Raw genomic sequence first — 13,601 nt, forward strand, 5'->3', positions numbered from 1 at the left:
AGATAAAAATAAATGAATACCGTGTGGTGATTCTACCATCCATGAGATAAAAATTTGCTAAACAAAGTTACGCCAAATGTCTTTTAAATTTTGAGTTACAACACTTTTTTTATGAGGCAAAAGTTCGAATATAGTGTTTGTGGAATTTCGTTCACCGTAGCACACTATTTCGACGCTTTGGTTATCTGAATACCTAATACCAATTAATATTTGATGTTGGAACTAAAATGCACTTCAAAGTTCAATCTGGATTCAACCCAAATTAGGGTTAAATTTACTACACCAAAAATTAGTAGAGTAAGGTGGGGCAAAAGTTCGACCTTAGTTGATAATTCAACCTATTTCAAAAAATCGAAGCAGATATAAATAAATAAATACCGTGTGGTGATTCTACCATCCATGAGCAAAAATTTTGCTGAACAAAGTTACGCCAAATGTCTTTTCAATTTTGAGTTACAACACTTTTTGTATGTGTGTGTTTTATTCGAACTCTTGCCCCACCACTGGGGCAAAAGTTCGAATCTAGTGTTTGTGGAATTTCGCTAACCGTAGCACACTATTTTGACACTTTGGTAATAGGAATACCTGAAACCACTTAATATTTGATGTTAGAACTGGAATACACTTTAAAATTCGATTTGGATTTTACCCAAATCAGGGTTAAATTTATTACACCATAAATTAGTAGTTTTCTGCCAAATTAAGATAAAACAACATTTTTTTTCAACTTTTATCGAATTTTCTCACTAACTCCATCACTCTTAGAGATAATATGCACATTTTGCACATTTTGCACAATTTTAGGTTTATACCTAAAGTTGCCACATGACTCGAACTTTTGCCCCACAATTCGAACTTTTGCCCCACTATGTGTAAAATACGATTTCCAAATCTTTTTTGCAAAAAGTTATACATGCTAAAGCATCTTCAAAATATACCTAGTTACGCCCCAAAATAAAATATCGAATTCGATTTCATTAAAATTTCATTCCATGCATTGGAAGGGCCATCGCATGTTACAATTTTTTGATCAAAAACCAACATTTTGTCATAACTTCTCGAAATATTGATCAATTTTCATAATTTTTGAAGTGAAAGATTCTTTTTCAAAAAGGGTTCGAACAACCTTGACACCCGAAAGAAATATTTTGAATTGAGTTCAAAAACTTCAAAAGAAACTCTTGCCCACTCGAACTTTTGCCCCACTTTACTCTATATTTTTTGTAGAACATGTTTAGTTATTATGCTGCTATAGAGAATGCACAAATATGTGCTGAAGAATAACACAACAGTAACAAGTTTACAAATTCCCTGTTATTAAGTAGTAATTGATCTAACAAAACATGTTATTGAATTATTCTTTTAGGAACATTTTTTGTTATGATATTTGTTATTTTGCCGCTTATGACAGTCAAGTTTATAACATAATATGTAATGCTAATAACATAAAAAATACTGATTCCATTATACAGTTATTAGGCCAAAATAACATATTTCATTATGCTGTTGATATTTTCTTCTGCTCGGGCATCCATTCCCAAATTGTCTCAAATCATAGGAAGTAAAAATCATTGAACAGCCTTTCTAAATCCAGCACATTTCCTTGTACTCAGGCTAGTTTTCCGCTATTTCGTTGCAATGACTACTTCGGACAGTAGAATCAATAAAAAAATCTTCAGAAACTAGTATTAAAGTAGTATTGTAACTATTTCGAGGAAACGGTCCATTCGGGGAAACGGTCCGTTCGGGGAATCGTTTTTCTGAGAAAAAACTTTCGGGGAAACTTCATTCAGGGAACTGGTTTTCGGGGATATGTCGTACAATCATGAATTTCATAGTTTGTAATTCAAATCTGTTCTAATTGCCTCCTGTAGGAAAAATATATTCTCCATAAAACTACGGATTGCATATTCATTCATTTCTGGCGCGGAGAATAATAATTTCGGAACAGCGTTGGACAGCGTTGCGATTTTGACCGAAGTCTAACAGTGAATATCATTTAACAGTACTAACATGTGTTCTTGTTGTTTTATGTTTAAACCATGCACCATTTGTCGAGCGTTATTCGTTTAGTTAAATGATTATCATCTAGCCCAGTTATAATCGATTGATCACACGGACTCACTCTTGATTTCGAAGTGAAGAGAACAGGCCTCTAGAGCGGGACCAATTATGAACCCACATCAATAAGGCAAATAGGGTGCTAAATATTCGCTGAATACCACCGAAAACAACATAAAGGAAACTTACATTGAACATTGAATTGTCATGCATTCTTTTCACAGCTCAATACACCAAAATAATATAAAAACAATTATACCGTCTTCGGCCAGAGGCCGCACAGACTGAACATTATATTAACATTAGACAACGGACAACACATTTAACATCCAGTGGCCCAGTGAAGAATTTTCCGTTTGGCGAAAAGCTTTCCTCAAATGGAGCGAGAATCGAACCCACACTCCGAGGCTTACGATACACCTAAACGACTGACGCCGTTAGCCGCTCGGCCACGAATAGCACTTTCCCACCTTTCCTAATCCTTGAGCTCAATGACTTAAGAACCGCCGGGCCAAAGAGGTTGCAATACCTTTTAAAAAAAACCCAAGGTGTATTTTGGACAATATGAGTTTCAGGACTTGCATTGGAGACTTGGCCCATATCAATAAAATAAAATAAACTATATATCAACGAAAATTCAAAATTTAAAGCGATGGGTTCACTTGGTGGTCCAAAATAGAAGCCCTCTGGAAGAAGGTTCTCTAGCCTTCAGGTTTTCGATATTCCTCGTATCGGCTCAACATGTAATTACCTAACATAAATGTTATGAGTGATATCCATATGCACAAAACAAATGCTTATCTTAGTCTTATTTATTCGTGTAGAGTCCCGACCAAATAAAAAAAAACTCATTTTTGGAGTGAACATATAGCCTTTCCAGTACACTTAGTGTACGAGAAAGACAAAAACATGAACTAGAAGTTTCAATAAAATCCAATCGAGTCCAAGCGATGTTAAATACTCATTACTGTATGCTGTGGCTAATGATATGATTGATTGTGTCCATTGTGAATATGAGTGTATGAAGATGCATTAAAATATTACGTATTTTACTTACCTGAAAAAATAAAGTAAATGCTACCCATTGATAGTACTTTGTATGCCTAATTGTCAATGCACCGCTTCGTTGTGAGTTATCTACTCCTGGAAATGGCACTTCTTGACCTTGTTTCTTCATAAAGGCGTCAACTACTGTGTATGTTGAGTGGATCCAACAATATGTATTAAGCACGTCTTCAGGGATATCTCTATAATGTTAATAAAAAAAAGATTAATTTAATGTTAGCATAATTTGGAGACAACATGTCAATTGATCGTATCGCTTTTCAAATGTTGGATTACATAAAATACTATATTTTTCGAGTTCGTTTTTTAAAAAAAGAATCTCTAATAGTACCTCAGATAGAATTATGACGATTATTGCATTTAACAATTTCACTTTACGTGTAATCAAACTTATTCTCATAAGTTCGATCATAAAAAATACATACATAAAAAATACATCATTTATTTATTTATTTATACATATAAAGTCAACAGGTAAAATTTTCACCCCAATGACACAAGTAATACAACTACAAAATTACAGCTAAACATTAACAAAAAAACACGCTTAAAACTACGCTTATTGACCTCACGTGACACATTAAAATCGAATACAGAATAACAAGTATTGAACAGACGAGACATATCACGAATAGGCTCATGAGCGCTGTAATTGGTGCTTGTTGACGGAAGGTTGAGGAACGGATGAGACCTCAGACTACGTCGTCGAGTGTTAATATGCAGCATTCCAAGCAGATTGGGACAGTCGATGTTACCTTGCAGGAGATCTTTAATAAAGCTGGCTTTGGCCACGTTGCGTCTTGCACTAAGAGTTTCCAAATTGATAAGCTGACAGCGACTCTCGTAGCTAGGCAATACTAGAGGATTCCTCCACCTGAGATGACGTAGCGCAAAACGAATGAATTTTCGCTGAACTCTTTCGATGCGTTGAGTATCGTTGTCGTAAAAAGGGGCCCAGATGACTGCCGAGTACTCCAGGATGGGCCGCACAATTGAGCAATACAGCGTCTTCAGGCAGTAAATGTCCTTGAACTTTTTGGCAAAGCGAAAGAGGAAACCAAGTTGCGACGATGCTTTCGCCACGACATAGGCGACGTGGTCTTTGAATGTCAGTTTCGAGTCAAGCAGGACTCCTAGATCCTTGACTGTCGATTCGCGCTTCAATTGGACACCTTCCAAAGCGTAGTCAAAATGGAAAAGGGACTTTTACGGCCGAATGAAATAACAGAACATTTCGACACATTTAGTGACATCCGATTTAAGGAACACCATGCAGCGAAAATTTCAAGCTGTCGTTGCAAAAACACTGCGTCTTGACGTTGCTTGATCACAAAATACAGCTTCAGGTCGTCAGCATATGAAAGTTTCAAGCATTTGAGCATAGAGTTGACATCATTCATATACAACAGAAATAAAAATGGTCCTAGATGACTGCCTTGGGGAACGCCGGACCATACCGTGAACGGTGAAGAGACGTAGTCACCAATTTTCACAGACATACTGCGACCGGTGAAATAGGATCGAAGCCATATGAGGAGGTTGTTGTTCATGCCTAGTTTGCCAAATTTGGCCAAAGCGATTTGGTGATTCATTTAATCATGAAAAAACTAACATAGTATATCAAAATAATACTAGGTAGGCGTCATAGCGATAATCATTGTGCATATTCACTGGCATGGAACATAAAAAGGCATTTTCCTCCTGTACACTTTTTGAGTTCCATGCTGGCCCCATATCAACTGTGTAAAATTTCAGCTCAATCGGAGAAACCATATTTTAGCACCAGCTGTTTTAAGTTTCCATACGATTACCTGTGAGGAAATCACTTTTTCAAAGAAAATTCGCCACAGGTTTTTCCTTAGCCGATCTAAGGCATGTGAAAAACGTTTTTGACTGAAAACCGAATAGCATAGCAACTCTGTTTAACACGTAAGGAATAACAATAGGACAGATCGGTGAAGTACTAGATTTGCAGTAATGAGCTGAATTTTAGTATGGTGAGAAGGCCAATTCTCCATTTCTGCAATGAAATGGTGCAAAAAGCGTGGGTATTATGATTCCTTGTCTAATGTGATGCTATTTGAACAAAACTTTGGGCAGCAGTGTTGTTATTTTCTCCATTTCTTGCAACATAAACAACATATTTATCCAAAGATTTGCTCAAACATCATCAAATTAGGCAAGGAATCATAATACCCTCGCTTTTTGCACCATTTCTTTGCAGAAACGGAGAATTGACCTTCTCACCATACAAAAATTCAGCTCATTACTACAAATCTAGTACTATATCGAATGTGACCCATTAACCCGTATCCGCCCAGCGTCCTATTTATTGGGCAGATGCCCCGAACGCCCAGCGCACAGTGGTCCACGAACCACATTTACGAGGAAAGATAAAACAGCCTCTTCTGGCTAGTTTTCCACTATAAATTATACTGTTTTATCAACTGTTTAAATCAACTGTTTCCTACGACGTCCAAAGTTCAAAGAGAACAGGTTGTTGAAAATGACTCAGGAGGAAAACTCGCGGGACAGATTATTATGACGTTTTCCATCTGATGAGGCTCATCAGTTTGGCTGATGTGATGAGGAGAAAATCAAAATAAAAGTCATAACAGTATAACTGTTATACACGGTGAATGATCACCGATCGCTCTAGATGGGTCCTGGCTAAGGTAGCGTTAGCTTCGCTATCGCTTTTAAATTGACCCGTACTGTTAAAGCATTCGTTGGTTGCTTACGCGCGAACGCACAGATTATTGCCCGCTATACTGTTACAATGAAGTGCCGTAACCGTTGACTTACCAGATTGATAAGCAAACTGGAAGTCAGATAGGGGATGCTCTTTTATGTAAGAAGAATTAATAAAATCCTTCAAAACCTTTTACATAGTCTTCAACAAAACTGAAGAAAGACTAATTGGCCTGTATGCTTTGGGATGCGTCTTGTCTCGCTTCCCCTTTTTTGGTATAAAGATAACTTTTACAAATCTCCATTTTGATGGAACATAATTAAATCTTAAACTAGCCTTGAACATTTCAATTAGTGATGGAACCAACACCGCTTCTCCATTTTGAATCAGTGCTGGAAATATTCCATCAACTCCTGCAGATTTAAAAGGCTGAAAAGATCTGATTGCATTTTCCACTCTGGCCTTCGTGAAGATTTCATCAGCTAAATCTGAGGCGGTGTTTATTGTACTAGTTGACTCCGAAGAGTTTAAACTAGGACATCCTTTACCTTCCAGAGATATAGTATCATTAGAATCCACACTTAGAACCGAACCCGGAAAATGGGTTTCCATCATTAAATCCAAAGCTTCACGAGGAGTTTTGGTAAAAGCTCCATCGTCGCGCTTCAGGTTTCCCAATTCATTTGAATGATCTTTTGCAAGCGTTTTCTGGAGTCTTGCAACTACAGGAGTACTGTTTATGTTTTCACATGTCAGCATCCAAGACTTTCTTTTAAATTTTCGTATTTCGTTGTTGTACTCAGTCAGGGCTTTCCTGTAATGAGTCCAATCTCCCGTTTGTTTCGCTCTATTGAACATTTTACGAGAAAATTTTCTAAGGCGATCCAGTTTAAAGTTCCACCATGGCACGTCTCTAGTAGAAGACGATTGTATGGTGGGACAACTTCTGTTAAAGGAATTGATGATACTTTCATTTACCCTTTGAGAAAATGATTCCAACTTTTGGGTTGAATCAATAGTTTCTCCCATTGTAAATGAATGCGAATTCAACAATTCTACATATTGATCCCAGTTTGTCCTCCTGGTATTTCTAAATGCGGTTCTAGAATAATCTCCACCACTCCAATTGAAGATTATGTATTTGTTTATGATCAGATAGAGAAATCTCATCTGACACGTGCCAGTTTGTGATCTTGTCAAAGATTGCAGCATTGCACAGTGTTAGATCCAAGATCTCTTGTCTGATTACATTTTAGAAAGTAGGTTTATTACCATTATTGCAAATGTCTATATTGTTGGAAGACAGATATTCTAATAGTGACTCACCTCGACTGTTAATATCCGTTCTACCCCAAACCGTGTGATGCGCATTGGCGTCACAGCCAATGATAAACGATTTGTTGTTTTCTTTACAGAATTGAACAAATGATGCGATCTCAAGAGGAGGTACCTCAGGAACATCACCAGGAAAGTAAGCTGAAGCCACAGCGATCTCAGTTTTACCCCTAGTGGTTGGTACCTCTACCATGACCGCAACAATTTCCTTTCTGATAAACTCTGTAATAGGATAGCATTTTAACGTTTTGCGTACTAAGACAGCGGTTCTGGGTGAATCTTGTTGCTCATCATAAAATAGTTTACTATTTTGTGTCAGAACATCAAGAATCTTTCGTTTATTGGACCATGGCTCTTGAATAAGCGCCACTTCCAGTTCTTCTTTTTTAAACCTTCGACTCAACACAGCAGAAGCACCTTTTGCGTGATGAAGGTTTACCTGTACGAACTTAATTCCTGCCATAAAAAAAATCATTTACTCACTATTATTAAGCCTCGGAATTGAGACGTAAGAAAAGTGGCCGATTATCCCGGAGACAAATAAGGTCCACTGCGTCATTGCTCCGTTTAACACAGTAAGGGCAACATACTGTGGAGGGTGCCCTGGTACTCCACAGGCTCCGTTCACGGTTAAGTTTTTATTAGACCCCCCTAACCATTCATTCCTAGGCACGGTACGCTTAACACCATGAATTAGGGGTCGCTTGTTTGGTGGACTTTTACCACCGGATTAGGCAAGATATTCTTAGCCAGTTGAGGTAACTGCTACCGCCACTACACGGCTATCTAGGCTGATCGGGAATAGAAATTAATATTGATGATCAAATTCTTTAGAGCCCGAACAGCCCCAGTGAGTCGGTTGGTTTTCTCTGTAGCAAGATGGGGACGCGAATATTGAATGCAAAATCAGAAGCGCGCGATAACTTTCGTGGGAAAGTCGGTTTTCACGGTAGTGTTAACGATCAATGCAGTGACGCGTTTAGTGTGGAGCGATCGTCGACGTATGTACATTACTCTTAATATCGCGACCAAATAAATCATAATAGGGATGAAGACCGTGTCGAGTATTTTCATATCACTTGTAGATCATATCACCTACCAAAGGTGGCTCCAAGATCCACACCTTACTCTACCCTACTAACAAATACTCCTTCCCGAGGCAACTGTGGGGATGCTGTGGATTCCACGGTTTCTAGTAACAACGGTTGTCGAATTAACATTCCTTCCTCTTTTCCGATGACCGTAAGGACGTGGCCGGCGCCGTTATTGACTTTAAAATATTGAACTCTCGATTTGTGCACATTGAGAGTGTGTAGCTAGTCCCAAGCACCATTCTTTGGATCTCTGTGCAACTTCGATTGTTCTGGTCAATCACGGAGTAGCAACTACGATGTGTACGGTTATCTTTGCTTTGCTTTTGCTTTGCTATACAACCAAATAAGTTCAGTTACCACAATAGATATTATATTCCACTCAAATCTCATATAAGGACAAGGTATTTGGAGTACATAGCTCAAATTTTCTAGAGCACCGTTTTTTGAACCGTTGAACGGATATGGCCGAGAATGCATCACGCTGATTGCTCAGTGGTTGTCAACAGCGTGATGCATTTTCATCATAATCCGATCAACGGTTCTAAAAAACGCTGCTCTAGTAAATTTGGGCTATGTACTCCAAATACCTTGTCCTTAATCAAATAGTGCCAGATGTCTATTCGACCAGATGTCCATTCGACGAATTGTCCTTGCGACTAAATGTCATATGCTTTTACTTCCACAAAATGGGTTTCGACCAAATGTCCATTCGACGAAATGTCCGTTCGACCAAATGTACTTTCGACCAAATGTCATTCGACCAAACGTCATTCGACCAAATGTCCTAAAGCCTCACTGCCGACTCAGCCGTCACATTGTATGTGATAGCTGTGAATCCGATTATGGAACTTCGTATAATTTGATATGTATCTGTCCAGTTTTTGCGTAACTGCGTTTCCGAGTATTCGATAAACGCTTATTAAGTGAAACTGACTTCAGAAACCTGAATCTTCTGGATATTCTGTTGTTCTTAACCCGCTGTGGTAAAGGGCTATAGGCTCTCTTTCGCTTTATGCGATATTACAGTGCCCTTTTCAGGACGCTGCTTGAACCCATTGTGGTAGGGCTTATGCGTTAGTACCCTCTTCCAGGGTATTTTTTCCATATTTCCCTACCTGTCCTTATCCCCATCCCTATCCTTATTTCCTTCCTTTCCCTCAGGTAGATGATGACATAGGCTGTTATTATTGGCGATGGCACAAATGTCCCAAATGGAGGATAACGTGCCTCTGGAGCCGGCCTTCTCATATCTGATATTCCTTTACATTTTGAATGTTGAACACCATCGGACAATCTATACGTTATAACTTTTTTTGTTGCTTCCCAAGCAACACACATGTTTTATAAGAGTTACGGCAGAACAAGTTTTGATGTATGTACAGAGGTAAATTTGACGTAATTTTAACATTATGTTAGGATAACGTCAAGTTAACTTCTATGCAACCAAAACATGCGCTGCCTTAACTCTTATATGACATGTGTGTTGCTTGAGTTTGCAGTCTTAGACAAAGTTTTACGGTACATCCAAGGCAATACCTGAACGTCGTCGATTATACAGTTGAAGTTGAAGTTGAAGAACAATTCAACCCCTTATGAGAAAAATGCAAACATGTGAGTTTTCCCATGTCAATTCCCATACAAATTTCAATCGCAATGCGGAGTAGGGAGATGCAGCTAATCGCTCCATAATTTTGCACATTTGTTTTGGACGCTAATATGATCCGAATAAGCTTTTTTTTGGGTTGATGCGATTCAATTTCAAATTCCTCATACAACCCACTCTAATGGCCATCCATTAGACGAGACTGCACGACTTTCGTCACTCGTTACGTAGCCTTCCATAAGTCGAAGATTCACCAACACAGCAAAGCGCCAGATCACAACTTTAGATGAAAGGTTCGCCTATATACACATGGACTTCATCGGTCCTTTACCGCCATCTAACGGGAACGCGTACCGTTTGACGATGGCCGTTCATGCGTTGGCCGATGGTGATCCCGATTCCCAACATGACAGCTGTTACAGTTGCGCAAGCTTTCGTGAGCAGCTGGATTGCCCAGTTTAGAGTATCAGTTAAGTTGACCATCGTTCTTGAAAGGCAGTTCGAATCCAAGCACTTCCGAGATCTGAGAAGGATTTTGGGAATCACTTATCTGAAAATGACACCGTATCATCCCCAAGCCATCGGGCAAATCGAAGGGACCCACCGACAACTGAAGATCGCGATCATAGAAGACCTGCAAGTCTCCGATGTAGAAGCAACTTTCGGAACAACCCTACGACTATCCGAATAATTTTTCATCGAAACGCCTAGCAATCATCACCGGAGTTTTACCGAACAGAAGAAGCAAACGGCCCAGCTTCGGCCCACTCCAATAAACAACCATGACAAGCCAACAACCTTTATCCAGAAAGAATCGAGCACCTGCTGCCACGTTTTCATGAGGATTGCATCTGTCGAGCTACCTTGAACGCAACCCTATAATGGGCATTTCCGAGTAATCCGTCGGAATAACATAGTCTGCATTAAAGACATCAATGGAAAGAAATTTCCGATATCCATCGACCGTCTGAAAGCAGTCTTAATTGAGGCCGATGAACTACCACCAATCCAGAACTATGATGAACCCGAAGCTCCAGCATATCAAACCCGATCAGGTCATCACGTAAGGATTCCCCGCCGGTATTGAAACAATTGAGGGGGGTGGTACTGTGGCGATCCCTGGTTACCCGGAACAATCATCATCAGCAGTCGATCGATCTTTCGATGATTTCAATCTTCTCCAGCAACAGGTTCAATGTTTTACGGATTGGTGCTCTGTCAACTGAATGATTGTTAACCCTGCAAAATGCTCGGTAATAACTTTCTCGAGGAAGAAAAGACCGATACGTTTCAACTATTATCTTTTTGGTTCCGAAATAGGACGAGTGGATCACGTGAAGGATCTGGGAGTGATATTAGATACAAGCTTAACATTCAAACACAAGCAAGGCTTCACGAATTCTCGGATTCATCTTTAGGACAGCTAAAAATTTCACTGACGTATACTGTCTCAAATCATTATCATTTTGGAATACTGCTTCGAAGTTTGGAGTCCATCCTACAATAACGGTGTCGAGAGGATTGAGTCCGTGCAAAGGCGATTTCGCGCTCCGAAGGCTACCGTGGAGAAATCCCTTCCGTCTCCCTAGCTATGAAAATCGCTGCCAACTTATTGACCTAGAACCCTTACATGTAAGACGCAATACAGCAAGAGCCCTATTCATAGCGGACGCTCTGCAAGGTCGTATTGACTGCCCAACTATTATGGAACAAATAAATTTGTACGCTGCTCCTAGAGCACTACGCAACAACCTCCTGCTTCACTTGCCACATAGATGGTCAAACTATAGCATGTATGGAGCCGTAGTTGGCATCCAAAAGGTCTTCAACCGGGTAGCCTCCTATTTTGACTTTAATACCCCTCGCCGCATTCTCCGCCGAACTTTTTCCAGATATTTTAGCAGTTCCCGTTAGTTGTGTTTAATTGCTGTGTATTTTTTTTTTGTATTGAATTTTATGTACTCTTGACTTGTGTAACTCTACCCTTAAGTATGACAAAGTTATTGTTAAAAATAGAAATAAGTCTAGGATTAGGTTAAACATCATTGGGGCTATTGTTTACCTGTTGATGTGTCCATATATAAATAAATAAGCAGTCGGTTAACTTACTCTCAGCATAAACACATTTTATGTACCTACTGTCTTCTGGGGTGTGAATGGAGCAGGAATGCATACTTCCACATTCATTGCTCAATAACTTTTGCTTCTTTGCATGGAAAAGTTCTTTGATCACTGGAATGTGATCATTGGTAAAGCATGTGCAAATGATGAAAAAATATTTGGAGTTCGTTAATTTTCCTCTAAACTACAAGTGTATGAAAATTTACGCATTCTCACCCCTACGAGGGGGTTTGTTTCATCGAGCCTTCAAAGTTGTAGAATTCCTCATTTTCTAGTTTTTTCGATGATTTATCAAAAATTAACTAAATGCCCTAGAAGTCAAATTTTAAGACAGGAACTGCTGACAACTAAAGGGTGTCCCGACTCAAATTGCACCACGGCCAATAGTGTATAACTTCTGATTGCGTGCACCAGAAAAGCTGATTTTTCAACCAGCAACAGTTTATTATGTGTAGATGATGCCATCAAAATTTTATCAGAATCGGTTTAGTATTGACGAAGACATCTGCGACGCGAGAAATTTGGGTTTTGGGAATCTTGTACAAACAAGGAATAAAAATAACAAATATTTTACATATATATAAAAATGCAGTGGCATACGTGGGACCGCGCATAACTTGCGAACGGATGGTCCGATTCGGTCGTCTAAGTTTTGTTCTGTTAGTTTTCACCCAAGGAAGGTTTATGAGGCAAAAAACATGGAGAAATTGAGAGTTTTTGAAAATCGATCTTCCATAGGGTCTGGGACCATTTGGGCAGGAGCACCTATTTTGGGCACTTGCTGCTATAACTCAGTAAATTTAAAACCGATTTACTTGAATTTTTGCACATTGCTAGATACTGTGAGTATCTGATCGTGTCTCAAAAATCAAGTCAATCGGTTCAAGAATGACTGATTTATAGCAGCAAGTGCCCAAAATAGGAGCTCCTGCCCAAATGGTCCCAGACCCTACATTTTGACCGGGGACTTGGTCTTGGCTAGACACATGAAACGTCAAAAAACGCAGTAGGCAAGACAGAGTTTGCCGGGTACAGCTAGTTTTACATATATGTAACGCTTGAGTCAGAAATACTGAAAAGATACTAATAAAAAAATTCTGTACATACGCCACGTATATAGAAATTTTGTATTAAAATTTCATTCGATTCGGTCGAACGGATAAAAAGTAGTGGTCGTATATGTAGCCAAAATTTGCAACATGCAAAATTGTTTTATACTATTGTGACATTCAAAGTTTTCTAATTTTGAAAGTGTCATGCCAAATTGGCTCAAAATTTGATTGAATATATGTTATTATATTAAGTTAACACTGTCAAGTGTTAACTTGACTTGACTTGAAATCGCAGCAGTATTGACAGTTTTATAATTGAAAAAGTGCAAACAAACCTTAAAATTGTTAAGAAGTGGATGGGTTAAGATGAACATCTAACACATACACTGTTGTGCACATATGTGGCAAAGCGGAAGAGGAAATAATTTTTAATTGTTAAGAGCTTCGGGCACTGTCTCTCAATCACTTATTGGTAAGACAATTAGTGTGCAGTCGGACTCTCGACGGGTCGGTCCTCGGCCGACCGATTACGGTAAGTTAGACCCTAGCACTTTACCGTATGCGGGATAATGTTTGCA

At 39.0% G+C, this 13,601-nt stretch overlaps 1 protein-coding gene and 1 long non-coding RNA gene across 11 annotated transcripts in view; one reads left to right on the plus strand and one right to left on the minus strand.

The window, feature by feature from the left end:
* LOC109432733 (innexin shaking-B) overlaps positions 1-13,601 on the minus strand; it is a 434,999-nt gene that overhangs the window by 155,158 nt on the left and 266,240 nt on the right. For all 10 annotated transcript variants that reach the window (XM_062861050.1, XM_062861049.1, XM_062861044.1 and 7 more), the window contains one exon: positions 3,119-3,308. In XM_062861050.1, the coding sequence (XP_062717034.1) occupies positions 3,119-3,308 (190 nt within the window). The remainder of the gene's footprint in view (positions 1-3,118; positions 3,309-13,601) is intronic.
* LOC134292170 (uncharacterized) overlaps positions 1-13,601 on the plus strand; it is a 288,122-nt gene that overhangs the window by 66,418 nt on the left and 208,103 nt on the right. The window lies entirely within an intron of this gene.

Source organism: Aedes albopictus, chromosome 3 (assembly GCF_035046485.1).
Source record: "Aedes albopictus strain Foshan chromosome 3, AalbF5, whole genome shotgun sequence".
In the NCBI taxonomy this organism is placed as follows: domain Eukaryota; kingdom Metazoa; phylum Arthropoda; class Insecta; order Diptera; family Culicidae; genus Aedes; species Aedes albopictus.